Source organism: Myotis myotis, unplaced genomic scaffold, assembly GCF_014108235.1.
Source record: "Myotis myotis isolate mMyoMyo1 unplaced genomic scaffold, mMyoMyo1.p scaffold_m19_p_11, whole genome shotgun sequence".
In the NCBI taxonomy this organism is placed as follows: domain Eukaryota; kingdom Metazoa; phylum Chordata; class Mammalia; order Chiroptera; family Vespertilionidae; genus Myotis; species Myotis myotis.
The window spans coordinates 56,188,684-56,209,185 of NW_023416315.1; the positions used below are offsets into that span (position 1 = coordinate 56,188,684).

Consider the following 20,502-nt stretch of genomic DNA (forward strand, 5'->3'; position numbering starts at 1 on the left):
TTGCCACTCTCTTCTGGCCTGCATGGTTTCTGTTGAGAAATCAGCTGACAGTCATATGGGTACTCCCTTGTAGGTAACTGACTGTCTTTCTCTTGCCACTTTTAAGATTCTCTCTTTGTCTTTTGCTCTTGGCATTTTAATTATGATGTGTCTTGGTGTGGTCCTCTTTGGATTCCTTTTGTTTGGGGTTCTCTACGCTTCCTGAACTTGTAAGTCTATTTCTTTTACCAGGTAGGGGAAGTTTTCTGTCATTATTTCTTCAAATAGGTTTTCAATATCTTGCCCTCTCTCTTCTTCTGGTACCCCTATAATTCTGATGTTGGTACGCTTGAAGTTGTCCCAGAGGCTCCTTACACTATCTTCATATTTTTGGAATCTTTTTTCTTTTTCGGTTGGGTATTTTTTGTTTCTTTGTATTTCAAATCTTTGACTGGATTCTTGGGATCCTCTTGTCTGCTGTTGGGAGTCTGTATTCTTTATTTCAGTCAGTGTATGCTTAATTTCTAGTTGGTCTTTTTTCATATCCTCCAGGGTCTCACTAAATTTATCGGCAGTTTCCATAAAATTCTTGAAAAACCTTATAAACGTGGTTTTGAACTCTATATCCAGTTGTTTGCTTTCCTCCATTTCTGTCATTTGTGACCTGTTTCTTTGTCTCCACATTTTTAATGCTTCCCTGTGTTGGTAGAGTGGTTTTGTGTGCTAGGTGTCCTATAGGGCCCAGTGGCTCAGCCTCCCCAGTTACCTGAGGTGGACACTCTTGGTGCACCCCCTTGTGGGCTTTGTTGTAGTTTGTGGCACATTCTTGTTGTAGTTATGCCTTGATTGTTGTAGGATCACTGGGAGGAATTGACCTCCAGGCCAATTGGCAGTGAGAATCAGCTGTGTCTGCAGTGGGAGAACTTCTGTGCTGAAGACACCCTTCTGGGACAAGACTTGCTTCAGTGGGGCTTTGGTGCTCACTGAGTCTGCCCCCTGAGTGTGTCCCTTATGGATCTGAGGAGTTGTAATCCGGATGGTCCCCCTCTGACCACTGGGTACACTGGCTCTTGGAGGTTACCCAGCAGGAGCTACGAAGAGAACTGCAGATTCCCCTTCCTTTTTTGGAGTTTGGAGGTGCCCCGATGAGGCCCAGCTGTGAAGCAATGCAAGCTGCTGTGGGGCCTTGGGCCTTCTCTTGGAAGTTCTGGGTCTGTCTGGCCCAGCTGCAATTTGTTAGGTAATTTTCAGGTTGCAAAGGGCCGGGGCATTCATATGCAAAAGCCTCTGCTGCAGCCTGGGTGGGGCGGGGTCTCAGGGAATCAAAGGGCGGAGCAAGCAGCTATGGTGGATCCTCAGCGCTGTCCTAAGGGGCCTCGCGTCTCAGTGTCACCTCTGAGGGAAAGCCACCCTCAAGTTCAGAGTTCTGCCTGCTGCCAGACAGTCCAGTTTCTCCCTGTATGAGTCCTGGGTCCCCAGAGACTTCCCGGAACTGGAGTTCAGAGCAGTTGGGAGCTTGTGACTCCCTCCCGATCCAAAAAGACAGCCGAATCCTCAGGTGCCAGCTCCTTGCCGTGCGCGCGCGAGCCTCCGTACCTCTGCACTTTACTTCTGCAGCTCCTCTGGCTCTCAGTGTGCTTTTCTTTCCTTCTATTTGTAGAATTTCCACTCAACCAGCCTTCCTGTAGTTCTGGATGATGTCCGTTTTGTCTTTTCATTGTATTTTTGAAGTTGTTGTGGGAGGCAGCAATTTCCCGGTGTTTACCTATGCCGCCATCTTAGTTTCTCCCTAATTTGTTGCTCTTAACAATAGACTTTTAATATTGGACTAGTTTTCCATTCTGTTGCCACCATTGTGAACTGAGCTCTTACTGTGTCTGATTTTGTTCTTCAAAACTGCTTTATTTTCAGAATGTTTTTGAGGTAATATTATTTTGCATTTCATATTAGACACAGATTAAAGTAGCTTGTGAGGATGTTTTAGATAAAAAGGAAAAGCCTGCCTAAGTTTGAAAATTAACCAAGGGCCCTAGCTGGTTTGGCTCAGTGACTAGAGCGTCGGCCTGCAGACTGAAATGTACCAGGTTTGATTCTGGTAAGAGCACATGCCTGGGTTGCAGGCTCCATCCCCAGTAGGGGTCGTGCAGGAGGCAGCTGATCAATGATTCTCTCTCATCATTGATGTTTCTATATCTCTCTTCCTCTCTGAAATAAATTAAAAATATTTTTTTTAAAGAAAAAGAAGAAAATTGACCAAGAATGGGCTATTTAAATATGAGTATATTTAATCTACAATATATATTTATTATAACATATATTTACACTTAAATATACACTTGGACTTTTAACAACACAAGGGTTAAGGGCACTGATCCCCACATGGTCAAATATCCATGTAGCTTTTGGCCCCCCCAAAACTTAATTATTAATTGCCTACTGTTGACTGGAAGCCTTACTGATAACATTAACAGTCAATTAACACATGTATTTTGTATTTTATATGTATTATATAATGTATTCTTAAAATAAAGTAAGCTCTAGAAAAGAAAATGTTATTAAAATCATAAGGAAGAGAAAATACATTTACAATACTGTATTACTTATCAATACTCTAAGTGTACATCTTCTGTTTACAAGATAAATCATCTGTCATTACCAACATCAATATTGTCTTATATGATAGAAAACACTGTGGATGTTACATGTATTACTAACACTAGGCATCAGAAATGGAAAGATAATTGAAAAAATAAATTACTATAATGATTAATTCATTGATAACAAAGAAAAGCAGCAATTTCATTGTTTTATGGTAGCCTAACATAATTGATACAATTTCTTCACAGTAGTAAGAAAATCTTTCAAATTTTTTTTCAATATATTTATTTAAAAATGAGCATGCAAGTGGACTCACACAGTTCAAATCCATTCTGCTCAAGGGTCAACTGTAGGTTAGAAGCTCTCTTAAACTATGTGCTTTATCTCTTTTATGTTCTCTTTGTTCTACTCAAATTGCTTATTCAATATGCATAGATAATGAACAGGCCAACTGTTGTGTTAAACTATCATGATTACATTAAGGCTGAAAAGTACATAAAAGTGAAAAGCGGCTATCAATGAGAATTTATGGTGAAGCTCATTAAAAGTTTAGAAATCTTAGTTTACTTGTATTGATGATTTATCCAGGGCTTCCTGTTTTACTGCTGGCTAAAACTTTTCCATATCTTTATCAAAGGTATTTGCTTCTATATAGTGGACTTGGGGTTCCTAGCTTTGCTGAGTAACTTTAAGAACGAACTCCTAGCTTCCTTTTGACTCTTGTTTTCACAGGCTGCCCTGCAAGTCGGGGGCCACGGGGAAAGGCTGCACCAGTGCCGGGAGGTCATGCTGCTGACGTACAAATCCATCCCCATGCAAGTGGATGGGGAGCCCTGCAGGCTGGCCCCCGCTATGATTCGGATCTCCTTGAGGAATCAGGCCAACATGGTGCAGAAGAGCAAGAGGAGAACGTCCATGCCTTTACTCAATGAGTGAGTCCGCCCCTTCCCTACCTTCCTGAACACAAAGAGTGTGGAGAGGACGACGCAGAGCATGTGCATGGTTGGGGCCTCACTGTGTTGAGAAAGGAGCAAAAGTCCAGGAGACTCCTCAGTTCCTTAGTCTCTCTCATGTTTTTTCTTCATGTTTATTACACAGTGACCACATTCTTCTTTTAGAATTCATTACAGTATCACATGCTAGATTGACGATGCTTCTCCACTGACCACCTGAGTATATGTTTCCTGGGATCATCAGAAACGCATTAAGAATCAGGGGCCATAAAATGCATCCAAATAAATGCGTTCTTTTGTATTTCGTTTTAGGAAGTCAGGCTGTCTGCCTCTTTAATCAGGTCACTTGGAGAGTACTGGTTTTGCCAACAGCAGGAGGTTGGCAGAGCTGGATTTTGGCTCACCTGTCTCCTGCCTTTTTGGGGTCCTGTGCACTCCGTTGCTTCAGCTCAGTTTGCCATTCTAGGTGGCATTCTTTTGTTTAGATTTAATCTGACCCATGATGCAATGCTTAAACAAAGTGTATCCTGTCCTTGACCCTTTCCTTGGTGTTTGGATAAACTGATTTCGGATAAGGTGGTAATGACTAGATATTCATTTTTTTTAGCATCCCTTAATCTAATTTTTATTGAAATGTGTATCTGGGGTTGGTGAAGGAGATGGAAAAAGATGGGAATTTGGAGCATTTTTTGAGTATCTTCTATATAGCATGCCCATATGACCACCCTGACTCAAGGCCATTTCAGGGCTCACCTTTGGGTCATTCTTCTGTCACAGTGAGGGACCCTCCAAGGTGCTCTTCCTGCTTGTGGCCTGTGATGCATGGTTAACTATTTGTACTGAATGGCTGGCTTCCTCTAGTGCCTGTGAAGCAAGAACATGCTCTGCCATGTATTTATTGAGTTGATATGACAATCTACAGAAGTGCCTAGAATAAGCCAATGACATGGGTGCCAAGGTCACTGCTGACACTTGACCACCGCTCTGAGAGAGTATACATTGAGGAACAGCATTAGACAGGGCTCTTCATTTTGGGTGGTCATTTTGGGTGTCTGCTTCGAATTCTAAACTTGGGGTAATATATCCTCTCTGCTCTGCTTCCTCCTTCCCCGAATCACTCTGGGCTTCCCCAGAACTCCTCTTAGGTCATTATCTAGGGTCTCATTTAGCTATATCTCTTGTTTTATTTACATTTTGCAGCTAGTGAAGCTCCTAGCTTATTCCTGATATCTTTACCTTCTATTAGGTTGGCTATGCAATAGCTGAGTTTAAATTTTAAAAAGTAAGATGTCAGCAACGATATATGGTTGGCCACATTCTCTCTAGAAACCTTAGAGTTAAGCCATGAATCATTGGTTTGGTCAAAGTCTCTGAACTGGTAGTGAAAAGCCATCTCTGAGTAGCTCAGGCTGTTTGGGGTCCCGTGTAGGTAGCTTGTTAAAAACACATAATACAGCTAAATGTTCTTAGTGTTTATAGGCAAGGAACTCCAATTCTCATGTCTGGAACTTATCTATTTAATAATCTTATTAGACATGACATTGTTTTCAGGAACAGTGGGGCCTTGACTTACAAGTTTAATTCGTTCTGAGACCAAGCTCGTTAAGGAGCTCGTTAACTCAAATTACTCTATCAACTCAATGCAAAAAATCGGCCGAAAGACAGCTGGTATCTCAAAAAACTCTTTAGTCGGGACACTCGTAAGTCAAGGCCCCGCTGTACTATATTTAGTTTTAAACACCTCTTGCCTTTGAGAAAGAATCTGTATCTACTTAGTAATTGTATTGTTATGAATCCACGTAGGCTTTTTTCACATATAAAAACAAATATAAGTAGGTTGGGGGGGCGTTGTACTCATGACACACATGACAGATTTTGTGATTTCATAGATTTAGCAACACAGATAGGTAGGCGTTCAATAAGCCATCTCAACTCAAAAATAGTTACTTTCCACCAGGGGGCAGTGGTGGCTCCATTAAAGCAGCCTTGGGTCATATGAAAGACTCATGCAAAATGGCATTAATAGTATGCTTTTGATTTTTAAAGAGAACACAAATAAATATTCAAAAATAAGAAAGATCTTTATTACTACTTATGATAAAAATCATTCAACACTATATTTTTACAAAATCAATATAGGTAGCACGTTTCAAAGGAAAACAAAACACTCAGTTACCATATAACACTTTTTCACTAGACCTTAATTTCTCTTACCCACTGATCTTATTCACCCTCTGATATTAGATTGCTTTTTTTCTATTTCTCTAGAAATCATTGTTTTAAAATCTAACTTCTACTAGATTTATAAATGGAATTTTCAGTTTAAGGGCAGCCTGCCTGTTAAGACCTTTTAAAATGTTTTCTCTCTTCCAGCCATGGTTGTATAAAGCTTACTATTGCAGCCAAGTCAGAGAGAGATCATTGAAAGATATATCTTCATTTCCTTCCTTCATGTTTTCTCTTTCTTTCTTTCTTTCTTTCTTTCTTTCTTTCTTTCTTTCTTTCTTTCTTTCTTTTTTGCTAAGACTATATGTTTCTTCTGTTTCATTTGCCTGGTCTAAACTGTCTTAAGAATTTTAGTCAGAAAAACCTCTGTGTGTTGAGGAGATGGGAGTTCTCAGTCAGAAGAGGCTCTCCTTTATCTTAAGAAAGTATCCTTCATTCACATAGCATGCGAACTGTGAGTATTTGAGTTTTAAGTGTTGTGGTTCCCCTAAACAACTGGCTCCCTCTTTAGCTTGAATGCCAGTGCTCCGCAGGGATTTGCCCTTTCTCTGGGAGAGCTCATCAGCACCCCACGTTTCATCTATGACTGATGAGCTTATGAGTCTCAGATCTGCATCTTCAACAAGGGTTTCTTCTAAAAACTGAAGACTCATCACTAAATATTTGAGTTGACATTTTTAATTGGATATCTCATAACATCATCAGACTACATGGACTACTATTAATAGATTCATTAAGTCTGTTCTCCTCATCACCCAATGAGCCTTTTCATTCACATGTGTGTGAATGGAACCACCATCCACTCATTCACCATGACCCTGGTCCCTAGAGTCCTCTCAGTCCCCTTCACTTTTACACCTCCAGTGCCTTCTTTGAAATCTACCTTCTATCTAATTCCCACATCTTTTAACTCTCACACATTCTAACCATTTTCTCTGCTAGTTACCTCTCAGTGGCACTCCTAAAATATGCTCATAATTCATTTCCTTATTTCCAGTGTTGCTGCCCTTCACATAATGCCTTTTCCAATAGACTAGTTGGAATGAACTTTCTAAAAATGTAAAGCCCATATGCTTTGCTTTACAGACTTTATGATCCTTGCCTTCTTCATCCTTATATCCCTATGCTGCAGAGATAATTGCTGGTCCTAGAGCAGCAGCCTGTCTTGTGAATCATCATATCTTTTCACTTCTGTTGTCCTCACCTCCTTTCATCTGCTGATTCTCACTCAAGTTCAAGACTGCATTGATATATCACTTTCCCTAATAACTCTTCTCTATCTACTTCTAGACATTAAATACACTACTCAGTGCTCCTATAGTGCTCTTGCTTATACCATTTATGAAAAATCGTGTAACCATTGGTTTACTTGTCTCTCTTCCCTACTCTGTGGGGAAACCCTGGGGTTTTCCTTTTAGGGTCCTGGTACCTGTCAGTGTGCCTGAGACTCGTGGTTACATGATGAATAAGTGGCTCACACATGGTACAGATATGATATGTTTCTTTAAAATTATTTCTAAAATAACAAATCTAAGCTCTCATGAATATAAAAATGATGTAGGAAATGTCTTGATCATATTTTATAATAACTGGAAGAATTTTTAGATCTGATTCACATGCATAACTGGAGGAAGTCCCATGAGAAACAGTTAAATAGGAGTTCTTCATAATGCCAGTACAGCCTCACATATGCAAAAAGGGAAAAATAATTTTAAAAAACGTCTTGGCTTATAATTCACTTTTGTTGTTATTATACACAAACTAAAAGACTAGTCCCAATTTGTGTTCAATAGTCCTCCCTCCATTGGTACAGGAATATATCTTATTTTATTGTGGTTATGAATCTATTCGAAATATGAACTCTAGCGAATAGCTTCCCACAAAAAAGTAATAGAGGAGATTTATGTAGGTTCATATTCATGTACTAGTAATGTGTTAGTCACATTATGCTCCCTCTTTGAAAGGCACGTTAGAAAAAGATCAGAAATTTGCTCAGGCTGGTATGGCTCTGTTAGTTGGGCATTGTCCCATGCACTGAAAGGTTGCTGGTTTGATTCCCGGTCAGGGCACATGCCTGGGTTTCGGGTGATCCCTGTTAGGGGACATATAGGAGGCAGCCGATCAATGTTTCGCCCTCACATCGATGTTACTTTCTCTCTTCCTATCCCTTTCTCTCTCTAAAAAGAAAATCAATAAAAAAATTTTTTTTAAAGAAAAAGATCAGAAATTTAACATTACTCAGTGTTTAGGGAGGTCTTAAGCTAGCTGTTACCCTGAGTTCAGTAGTTATTAAAAATACATTGTTAAGGGTGATTGCATTGTCTAAGGACAAGATTTCTAGTTGCCAGCTTTGAACTAGTCAGCCCGTCTGCTGAGAAATATTATTGATTATAAAGGATAGTCCTTGTGGAATCACAGGGAGTGACTTCATGGGTTAGTGTACATGAGACTTTACACATCCAGCAGAAAAGATGGATCTGGGGAGCTAAGTCAATTGCAACTATAGTGAAATTGTTCAAATCGACTGAGAGTGTAATTAGGTAAAAGTGATAGGAAATTTGGGTTTTAGTTTTTTGAATTCTACATTTGTCTTTTCTAATAACCACTTAATCTAAGAAGGGACAAAAGAGAGATGTCGTCTATGGTTTCAATCTTCTACCATATGAGTGGAATTACGGCTTTGCTGTGGTTAATTTAGGCTTTGGGGGTATCACTTATAGAGTTCTTAAAAAGCTTTGGTGTTTACGTGAAGGAAGTTAAAGTTGAGTCAGTCTTTTCAACATGGTGGTCTTTTGACACGACTATTTCTGCAAAGCCCTGGAATTATAAGGACTATGTTAAGGGGTGAAATATACCTTCACTCTCCTCAGAGATAAGTTGATGATGCCAGCCTGCCCTTGTGTGTGTGAGTGTGTGTGTGTGTGTGTGTGTCTCTGTGTGCGTGGTGCTTCCTCTCCTTGGATGTCCTGAATGACCTAGGGAAAGAGAGGAACACAATGATCCCTCCTGCCCCGCATCTCTGCCCAGCGTCAGTGCTCTCCACATCTGCCCTGCGCTCTGCCCTGCGCTCTGCCCTGCGCTCCAGTCTGTGGTTTGCCTAGAGCCAGCCTCCGCCATGTGTCCTGTTGGCTTCGTTGCTACCACCGGCTTTTTGGATTATTTCCGTGGCTGGCTTGATTTTTCCTTTGCATTCACGGTTTGGTGACGCGCTTGTTTAATTTCTGTTTAAATTTTGTGTGTCTCTCTTTCTCTCTCCGGGCTTGTTCCCTGTCTGTCCACGCTGTTGTGCTGACTGTCTTCGCTGCTCATTCCCTGCTGCCTCTAGTCTCCATCAGGTGCAAGCTGCGGATCTGCGGAGAGTGTCTGCCCCCCCTGGCTCCTTCACCATGTGAGTACAAAGCCGGTCAGTTTTTACATTTTGTCTCTCGCCCTCATCTCCTCCTCAGGGTTAGACGACCTGCGCCCTTTTCCTCCACAGGTCTGCTTCTCAGACAAAGAACCGCCTAACCGCGATTGCCTTCTTTACCCCTTCTCTGCTTTGAGATGGAGCTGCGAAGTTCATTGTGTTCTACTTGTCTCATTCCTCTATGAGTTCACAGTTTAATTTTTTATTAGATACGTTAGGGCCCCTGTTTGCATAGGGCTGTATATAATTCCATACTAAGCATTGGTTTTTATGGAAAGTTGGTCATACCATTAGACCATTACTCTGATCTAATTTCTAATCCTCAGGGAGGATGTTGAAAAAGTGCCTGCTGACCTTGATTTGTGGACAGACCCCTACAATTATGCATGGGGTTCTGGGTATGGTCATCTGCATCTGTGCATTTTTCTGGGATAAAGATCCATGGTTGTAATAAAGGAGCAATGCCCTAAAGCTTTCATTGAGTTAGCAAAACCCAGTTTATACACAGTAATTTGTACTTAACATACTTTATGCTTTCATTTTTTTTTCTGGTGAAAACAGACAAAAAGAAAATATGTGTTTTAGCACTCCACTTTGGGACTTTATGTGGTTGCCTCTGTCTTGCTCTTCTTTCTTGTCTCCATCTCCCATTCACTTAGTTAGCTTTTGTTATGTTTCGGGTCCTGGTACAGGTGGTGCTTTACATATATTATGCTAATGTCCTTCCCCAACACCCTATGTCTTATGTGGTATTATCTTCCTGTGGTTCACGAGAAGCCTGATGCACAGGGAGGTTAAGTACTTGCCTAGGGTCACACAGCTAAGGAATGGCAGACTGGGATGCAAACTCAGGCCGTCTTACTTCGGAGTTCATACTCTTAACAATGTATAATCTGCCGCCTTTCATCCATCATGAGCCTTTCTTTCTCCCTTCTTTCCTTCTTTCCTTTCTTTCTTTCTTTCTTTCTTTCTTTCTTTCTTTCTTTCTTCTTTCTTTTTTAAAAAAATATATTTTATTGACTTTTTTTTTTACAGAGAGGAAGGGAGAGGGATAGAGAGTTAGAAACATCGATGAGAGAGAAACATCAATCAGCTGCCTCCTGCACACTCCCTACTGGGAATGTGCCCACAACCAAGGTACATGCCCCCGACTGGAATCGAACCTGGGACCCTTAAGTCCGCAGGCCGACGCTCTATCCACTGAGCCAAACTGGTTAGGGCCATCATGATCCTTTCTATTTCTCAGGGCCTGGTTGAATGATTGCCTTCTCAAAGAATTGGTCCTTGATTCTGGCTGTCAGAATTAGCTACATCCTCACAGGAATTCACTATTGATGTTCTCATAGTTCTCAAAGGTTTAGTAAATTGGTATCAATTACATGAGCTCTATATCTTTGTATCCCACACTAGACTTTGAGCTCATTGACCATATCTTCTTATGAATCTTTGTGTTCCCTGCTCTGATCACAGATCTCAGCACAAAGTATTCTGAAACCAAATATAATGGTTGGTTGGTAGAATGAATGAATGAAAGAATACAGGTCTAAATTGAACCGTTCGATGTCTAACATCTAGGTATATGCCAAAGTGATATAATCTTATTTTCAACCCTAGTCGTATAGATATACACTTACTTATTAAATATTTATTTCAAAATATTTGTTTTGTACTTGCTCTGCATCAGAGACTGTTTTGTGCTTGCTATCTAGGGGTAAGAACAATAAAGCACTACCTTTATGGACATTAAAATTGAGTGATCAAAGAATCAATAAGAAGTTAGCATTTAATTTCCAATTTAATGCAGGTTATTGCTGGGGTATATTCTCTGTTCTACAGAAGGCCTGTTCAGAAAACTCAAGTCCAAGCAATGGCTCTCAGGGATCATTACTTTCAGTGGCATTATTTATAGAGTTCAGAGTACTGAGAGTATCAGCAAGTGAAGTGCTTGTAATATGTGCCATATTTCTATCACTTTTTACGTTTGTATTGTGTTTAAGTCTTAGTGGTATGTAAATTAAATGAGGCGCTTTTTTTCTTATTTCAAGTATATATGCTATTGTGAGGTAAATTGTTTTGTTTGTTTTGAAAGGGTATAACAGGCAAGACACCTAGGTATGGCCACTTTAAATCTAAAATATTTTAGATTTATATATGATATATTAAATAGTACATATTATGTGTAACTGATGAAATATCATATAATAAAATTTTATTAAATTTGAGTATAACTTTTAAAATTAGATAGCAAAATACTGTCAAATAGAGCGAGGAACATGGAGAAAAATCTAAGCACAATAGTGAGTACTGTCTTTATATATTATGGCAATGGTAACTTAGCTTTGACCCACTTTCACCCTGCTATTTGCTATTTTCAGCGATGTTTAACAATCCACATTAATGTTGCTTTGGTCCTCAGGAAAGTCAGGACTCCAGTATGTATCTAATACATAACCCTTTACAACTGGCTTCTTTATATATTTGGGATAATGTATTTGGGATTTATCAAAGTTGTTGCATACATCAATCATTTTTTCATACTTACTGCTGAGTAGCATTTCATTGTATGAATGTTTCCATTTACTTACCCATTTACTCATGAAAGGACATCTCCATCTGCGTTATTTCCTGTGCTGGGAAGTTATGATAGGCCTTCCATAAACATTGGTGAAAGGGTTTTGTGTAAACATTAGTTTTAATTTTCCTAGGTTAAACACCTAGAAATGGGATTCCTGGATCATACGGTAAGTGTGTGCTTAACTTAATAAGAAACTGACTGTTTTCCAGAGTGATTGTCCCATTCCACCAACAAATGTATGCAAATTCCAGTTTTTGCACATCTCTGCTAACACTCAAACTTTTCAGCATTTGAAAATTTTTTTATCATTTGATCATTCTAAAATGAGCGTCTTTACATGTGATTATTTGTGTTCTATTTTGTACTCTTCGATGAAGTACCTGTTCAAGTCTCACCAATTAGGGAGCTGTTTCATTTTCTTCCTGTTGAATTTTGAAAATTTATCATATACAGGGTGGGCAAAAGTAGGTATACAGTTGTGAGTACACGAAATACAGTTTTTTTGTATTATTATTTATTAATGATTGTATTATTTTCCATACTGTACAACTACTTTTGCCCCACCCTCTATTCTGGAGACATTTGTTAAGTATATGCTTTGTGAATGTGAATATTTTTATTGCAGTATATCTATTGTCTTTTCATTCTCTTAACAATATCTTATATAGAGCAAAAGTTTCAACTTTTGACAAAGTTAAAATTATTAATTTTTTTCTTTAAAGAGGTATGTTTTTGTATTCCATGAGTGTTTGGCACATAGTATCAATTGATATATATCTGTGGAATGAGAAGGAAACACCTGGATAGAATTCGTAAAGTAGCTGTTTGAGAACTCTGAAAAGCAAGTGATAGCAGCAGACTGGAGAAGATAAGAATTTAAAAACCATCAAACTGGTGTGAGCTCTGCTCTTGTTTTTCCTCCAGAATCCCCGGTGTGGACTCCAGGCAGCACAAAGCCTAACTCAGCCAGTGGGTGCAGACAGAGGAAGCTCTAGGAGAGCCCGTGGGCTCCTACTTAAGGGAAAGAAAGGGACTCTAAATGCTCAGAGAAATTCAGGAAATTCTCCCTTTTTTTAATTGTCTACCTCCTACCCCACCCCTCGTTTTTTTATACCCCAGCACTCAGGCAGTTTTGCCACACTGGTATGTTTGGTGTTACATTCAAGAACTCTTTGTTTAATCCCAGCTCATGAATATTTCCTCCTTTGTTTTCTTCTGGAAACAAACGTTTTACATTTTGCATTTAAATCGATGACTTGCTTCGAGTTAATTTTTGTATAAAATGTGAGGTTTAGCCCTGCCAGCGTAGCTCAGTAGTTGAGTGTTGACCTATAAACCAAGAGATCTGGGGTCGATTCCCAGTCAGGGCACATGCCTGGGTTGCAGGCTTGATCCCCAATAGGAGGCGTGCAGGAGGTGGCCAATCAATGATTCTCTCTCGTCATTTATCTATCATCTATCTATCTATCTATCTATCTATCTATCTATCTATCTATCTATCTATCATCTATCCCTCTCCCTTCATCTCTGAAATCAATAAAAATATATTTAAAAATAAATAAACAAAATGTGAGGTTTAGGTTACTTGTAGGTTTTTAATTATTCTTTTTGCATTTAAAATTGTTTAGTGGTTCCAGCACCATTTGTTGAAAAGACCATCTTTTTCTATTGGATTGCCTTTACATTTTTATCAAAAATTAATTGGTAATAGATAGATAGATATAGATACGTATGAATATGGACATATTTGGATATATGTAACTTTTGGGACTCTATTCTAGCCTATTGACCTACCCTGGTAGCAGCAATGACAAAGGCTCCAGGTGCTTAAAATTATAAGGGAAGACTTTCATTCTAAATAAGAGCAACTGTGACCCTAAGAGAAAGGGATAAGCCAGCACTGCTACTTTCTCTCTTTCTCTCTGTACTGCCTGGTCCTGGCATGAACACAGTTGCAGGAAGTATGCAGCAGAGTGAGGTAACTAAATCCTTAGTTTTCTGGCTTATGGACCAGAAAAGGGAGCCCCAGAAAATGCTTGCACATCCTACACTCTATCAGGGAGTAGCCAAAACATTGCCTTTGTAAACTATGATGTTGACTTCTAAAGTAGCCAAGCGGACCCATCAGACATAATTTGCCTCGGAATGAATGAAGCTGTTGGTGGCTAACACACCAGCCTTCACAAGAACCTCAGAATGAAGAGCACTTCTGGGCCAGCTCAGCTTCCAGAAGAGCTTGTTATCTGGGGCAGAAATATGTCCAAATTCTGATTCATTGATTATAAGTTTTGGGTAATAGTTTCTGGACCCAAAGATCAATTATGAGGGTACCAAAAAGGCCTAAGCATTCAAAAGCTGGGGGTATATTTATGGCTGATGCTTTTGTTATTATGACTGTAGCCCTCAATGTTATCTGAGTGGTAGGATTATAGATAATTTCTAATTGGCTTTCTACATTTCCTGATTGATTTTAATGAACATGAATTATATCTATAAAGGGAAAGAAAGCAAATCATAAATTTGATAACTTTTAAAAGAACAGGAGAGAGTTGCTAAATCCAGGAAACTTTAAAAAAAAAAAGTCACTTGCTCAATTTGAGAATCAGATCATGAGTTAGCGTCAGGATTTCCAATAAACAAAGCTATGTGCTCTGTGAGCTTCTGAGCAGAGATAATGGCTAAGCTTCACCCATCTTCTTTCTTCTCTTTTCTCTCACTGTCACCTTTCCTGGGTTATCTTCTAGTGATTTCACTTGACCTTTAATTGGGCCAAAATGTTATGCTTTCCTCTCTTTTCATGCCAGCTTCTCTCTGCTGGTTCCATAAATCAGATAAATAAAATGGAAAATTCCAAAGGAAAAGAAGTAGGAGCTACTGGGGCTTTATCTCATACCAATTTCCAAATTTGAGCCCAGGCTGCAGCATGGACAGTGGTTGTTTTCCTCGCTGGGCTCCGTGCGTGTCCCCCAAGAGCGTTCTCACTTGGCCTGTGCTCTTCCCTCTCAGCTCACCAGAGGGGTCTGTTTTATGACTTAAAGGGGGCAGCAGGAGTGGATCAAGTCTCTGACTGGAGTGTCTTCCTCCTTATTCTGTAGCCCTACCCTCAGCTCCTGTGTCACATCCTTTGGTTTTGTGTATCTAGGGGGAGCCATGTGTTTGTCTGTGGAATATTGACCATGTATTAACCTTTTTGCATTTCAGTTTTTCAGATACTTTAAAAAGTGCAGCTAATCCCTGCATTTTAAACATCTATCAGCTGTTTGAGGTTCTGTTATGCTAAAATCAGGGCATGACCCCACACTCTGTGAAAATCAGTCCCAAGCGGATCTAAGGCACAAGTAGGCAAGACATGCCATGAGCATGACATGTCATCCTTTACCCCTAATGCTGATCAGAGAGGCCCAGGCCCTGCACTGCCATGCGACAGCCAATGTCTCACCTTACGCCAAGCAGAACCCTAGTGGCTTTGTTCCATTTAACCAGAGAAGCAATCATGTGTGCCTGGCATTATGCTCACCAGCTTGACTTCTGATCAGATTTAATGCCCTAATAACAGTATATAGTAACAGTTGTTATATTCCCATTCCATAGATGAGAAGACTGAGAATAAAAATGTTAGAAAACATGCCTAAGATCGTAAAAGTCATAAAGTTAAGTTTCACACTCAGGGCCATCTGCTTTGAAGGTAGCATTTAAGACCCTGAACTCTACTGTTAGCATAACCTTTGGTCATTTTCCTGTGTGTGTGTGTGATTTACATATTTTAATCAAATCATACTATGTGAACTTCCCCCTATGTAAGAAAATGTGGGGATGAATAATAATTTAGAATTCACTTTTGAGTGTTTCAATTGTGTAAATCTTTGGTAAGTTTGCAGTTCAAGTGTTATTATAAGAAAAGTACCAGAATGACAAGCCCCAGTTAAAAATAAATTCGAGTACTGCTAAAGCACTTGAAGAGTCTTTCAGGGTTGTTAGCCAGGGCATTTGGTCTGTGAAAGAGGCTCATTGTGAAGGGTCCAGCTCCCATCCTCAGTGGATGCGGGGGTACCTGTGTTCTTCCCTTAGCAAAGGTAAGCATGTCGCAGAATCTGGTGCAGTTATGTAAAGGATAATACATTTGGGACCCCCTCCACATTTGAAATTACATCCATTTTGCTTTTAAAAAGTGTTTTTAGAGGTGGATTAGTCATGTGTGCATAGGTGTAAACCCAGTCTTATGAGTCAGCACTTCTCGCACAGTGAAAGGTCACTTCAAAAGTGAAGTGAGTATTTGCTCAGTGCTGCTGGCTTGAGGTGCAGGCATAGGAGGCTGTGGCACAAGTCAGCTTCCGGGTTAGCGGACAGTTTGGTATAGGCTATGCACCAGGTCTATTGGGCTGGGCCCAGGAGGGAAATACATTCATGAATTTTTGTTCATTTGTTAGTCAAGATAAATTTTTTAAAAATTTAAATTTAAAAATCTGATCTTAGAAATAACATTAGTTCAATAACACAACAGTGATTTTTTTGGGATTATTCTATATACCTTGACTTTTAGAAGAAGTTGAAATTAGGTTTAAATATCCTGAACAGTGTTATCAAGCCACCAGAGTTTTCCAACCCACTCTTCTATTATGTATCTTTTATAAACAATAGTCACAGGACCAAAACAAAATGCATTAGTTCTCTTCGTGCATCTTTTTTAGCAGGCACCTGTATGAATTTGCAAGGGCTGCCACAATAAAGTACCACAGCCTAAGTAGCTTGAACAACAGAAATTTATCTCTTCACACTTCTGGGAGCTAGAGGTCTGAGGTAACGGTGTTAGTTGGTCGATTTCTTTTGAGGCCTCTCTGTTTGGCTTGTTGATGGCCATCATCTTCCTGTGTCTTCATGTTTTCTTCCCTCTTTGTCTGTGTTCTAACCTCTTCTTATAGGACATCAGTCAGATTAGATTAGGGTCCACCCATAAAACCTCATGTAACCTTCATTCCTCTGAAGACCTTGTCTCCAAATATGGTCATATTCTGGGGAACTGGGGGGTTAGGACTTGAGCATATGAATTTTCCAGGATACAACCCAGCTCATAATAGCATCCTAATAGATACATTTGAATTTTAAGGTTCTTGTCCTGCCACCAACTATATGGAGATTGAACTTTGTGTATATTACTTGTACTAATAGTTTAATTCCTTAAAATCTTTTTAAAAATTTTATAAGAAAGGCTAAAGGACATTGTTCTTTTATTTATAGCAGATTCTCTGTATTAATTATATGAGTACAATAAAGTTGATGACTTGTCTGATCCCAAATTCATTCTTCTGTAAAATAATGTGGTTGAGCAATATGAACTTTACATTTCTGTCTGAATCTGAATTCCTAAAACTGTTACTATAATAAAATAACTGTCAAAATACAGGCTATAAAAGGAAAGGAACAGGAATAATTTTGCTAGTCTTTGTGAAGAAAAGATTTATTTACAAAGGGACTCTCCACCCAGAAAAAAAACAACACACCTAAATACTTTTAAAAAGTACTCATTCTTATCTTTATAACAACATTACAACTACAATGTTATTAATGGATTTACTGCATTCAGAGAGAAAAAAAATAAATGTTTTTGTTTTTTACTCCAATACTGCAATAATAACCGATACTATATTCTGCCATAGAGTAAGAAAAATATATCAATAACAAACAAATGTAGACATTTGTTTCCAGCATTCCAAGAGGGTGTTTAGTTTGGATTGCTTTGCTGGCGTGGTCATAAATTGCAGTGTGCATTTCATTTGTAGGAGAATTTCACATTAATTATAGCAATACAGTTTAGTTTTCTTGGTCTGTCATAATACCCTGAAACACTTTTATGAAATAAAAAGTGGGTACATTTTTAAAGGCATGGAAAAAAAAAAAACTTGTTGATGCTGGACTTAATTAATCCCCAGAACCAGTTGTCACATTTTTGTGTCAGAAAATGAAATACTAAAAATGAATTCAGCAAGTTCCAAAGTTGTAGCTAAAATATTTGACTAAAATAAAAGTGGCATTGGGAGAATTACAAATGTAATAAAGATGCCAAAGCTTTTTACCTCTGTATTATGGATAACTAATTATTTTCTTTTCTGAATCATTTAGACTCTCCTGATCTCAAGAGAAGTTATTTTTGCCCTTTAATTGGGACATAACTCTTTTGCTCTGATGATGTTTTATTGCCCAGGCAAAGTAAAATAATTACATTTTTCCTTGAGGATAGATCCTTGGCTTATGAATATATTAGGATATTGCCTTTGGTAAAGAGGTGAGCTACTTTAACGTGGTGAGTGAAATGAGAGAAAGAAATGGGACAAGCAAAAGTACCCCAAATTTCACGTTCTATTATGACATTCTTAACAGAAACCATTCTTCCCCTCTTTCATTATTTTCCTTTTAATTGATATTTTTGTTTGTTATGTCATGTTTGTTTATTCTTCACCATCTGAGTAATTTAGTCTAACACTAAAAGTATATCTTAAGGAACATTTTCCTTAAGTTTACTATCAAATTTTACAAGGTTATTTTTGTTGGTTAGTAATTGGAGTAATGGTAGAATTGTCATATGATTTTTACAAGTTCTGTTCTAGCAATGTGTCTTTATTGTCTGTTCTCACGTCAACCAGAAGAATGGTTCATAAAAAAAAATCCGTTAGTCATTGGGTCAGGAATTAGAGAAAGGTGATGAAAAGTTTCCACCTAATTGGCTAAATTGAGTTGGAAAGAGGAATTGGGTTTAGAGGACTTTCTGATTCATTCTCCTTGGATTTCTGACAAGGAAACATGGGTTATTGGGAGCACATCTGTGCTACAAGTGGGGGGCTTGGCTTTCCACCAGCTGTAAGTTGATGACTAGCAGAGTTGTAGGAGAGGTGTGATGCCATGTCTCTCTCCAGAGCCAAATGTAGCACCACTGAATATTCCAGACCTTGGCAAGCCTTTGTCAACCTGGATGGGAAAATATGTGCTGAAACATATGGTAAAATGCCCATCGCCTTCTAAGAAGAAATGACTTTGCAAGTGTTCTTTCTGTAATACCAAGATTTTAGGAAGGTATGGTGTCCTTTTATAAGATGTTTTGTATAGAAAGCTAAAGCCATTTAGGGAAATGTTTCTTATATAATGCCATTTATTGCCAGGCCAATACTTACTTTGTATTTTCTTGACATAAGACAAAGCGCTGGAATTCTCTCCTTGCTGAGCCTGTTTCCTAGGAATGCATCGCTACTTCCGTACAATTCTCACAGTAGCTTTTCAATAGGAGCACATCTTGTCATTTACACATCAATCCTTTCTCACACTAATTGGAGTTATAACATTTCTCAACCTTAAATACATGGCCATATTTATTTTCACTCCATTATTACTTCATGCATTTGGGCTACTGCTTTGTTTATTTTTACTTATAAAAATTCTGAATTTCTGATTTTTCTGAAGGTTTATTGGTGAAATATTTTAAATATTTTAAAATTACATGTAATCTTGGTTTTTATAAAATTTCTTTTTAATATTATACCTAGATGCCTGCTTAAATACTGCAATTTGATTCATCAAAGTGTTTAGAGCTACTAGATGAACAAATATACCAGTAGATTTTAGCCTAATTTTAGTATCTTTATTGATATATGTGAATGGCCACACAATTTTTTCTTCTGTGAAATGACACTTTTTAAACTATGCAAATCCCAACACATATTTTAGCCTTCTTTGCAGCAAAGAAAGTCAATTTCCTTATCAGTTGCAAATAAGAACAGAATATGACAATAGCTTTTGATTGCAAACCTTAGTGAAGACTTTTAGCATTGTAAATAGCAAATAAATGTAAGGCTTTCTCTTTGATATATGGAAATTGAAACCTGAAATAAAAAGAAAGTCTTTCTTTGTGAGCACGTAAAAATCTGAAGCCATTCAGATGAACCGGGAGTGACATTATTCTATGGTGTCTCATTGGTTCAAGCCCAGTGGCTCCTCACTCCATTGGAGATAGTGATTAATGTTCCTCTCCACAATCAGAACAGCAAAAGAACTCTCCATGCCTTTGCAGCTTATGGCTCTAAAAGTAGCTCATGTTAGTGTTTTCTGATGGCATCTTCAGTCATTGTCAATAACCAGGAAACCTCCATTACATGGCTTTAGTTCATAAAGTGGCAATGGTTTGGGCCCGGTGTGATGAGAGACAGGGCTTGAGCTCTTTACTTGTCCCCATTCCAACTGTTATTCACTGCTCTTCATCTCAGCAATTTGAATTTGCAGAATTCTACAAAAACTCATATTCCCTCTACCTCTCATTTCCATCCTTCTTTATTTCCTGTGGTATTTACTTTCTTTGCCTTTCATCATCATATTTGCCCAGTGTTAATACTCTTTAAGCATAAAAGAGGATAAAGAAAGAGTAAGTGGGAATTTAAAGTCCAAAACTCCTATCCTAACAGACTTTTTCTGCTGAAAGATAGTCATCCTTAGAGGAGGATGAACTGCAGGGGAGAAAAAGAAGGAGCAGATGGAAATTTAGTTGAGAATCCAGGAGAGTGTTTTGAACTGAAATCCAAGAAAAAAAAGGGTTTCCAGGAGCAGGGAGTTGCCCAGAGTGCGGAATGCGGCTGTGAAGGAGGAATGAGTGAGAACTGAGAAGCAGGTTTAATACGCACAAACAAAAGGAAAGGAGAACGTGAATAGACTACATAGTCTTCTGAAGAGGACACTTTGCGAGTCCAAGAATGGCTTAACAAAAACAAATCTGAGATTTGGTACCC

At 38.7% G+C, this 20,502-nt stretch overlaps 1 protein-coding gene across 2 annotated transcripts in view; it reads left to right on the forward strand.

Annotated features, from left to right (window-relative positions):
* The window catches only part of DGKI (diacylglycerol kinase iota), a 402,033-nt gene that overhangs the window by 267,857 nt on the left and 113,674 nt on the right, over window positions 1-20,502 (forward strand). Inside the window, exons 20-21 of one of the 2 annotated variants that reach the window (XM_036328568.1) lie at window positions 3,310-3,509; window positions 9,082-9,144. In XM_036328568.1, the coding sequence (XP_036184461.1) occupies window positions 3,310-3,509; window positions 9,082-9,144 (263 nt within the window). The remainder of the gene's footprint in view (window positions 1-3,309; window positions 3,510-9,081; window positions 9,145-20,502) is intronic. The other variant, XM_036328569.1, reaches the window with a different exon arrangement.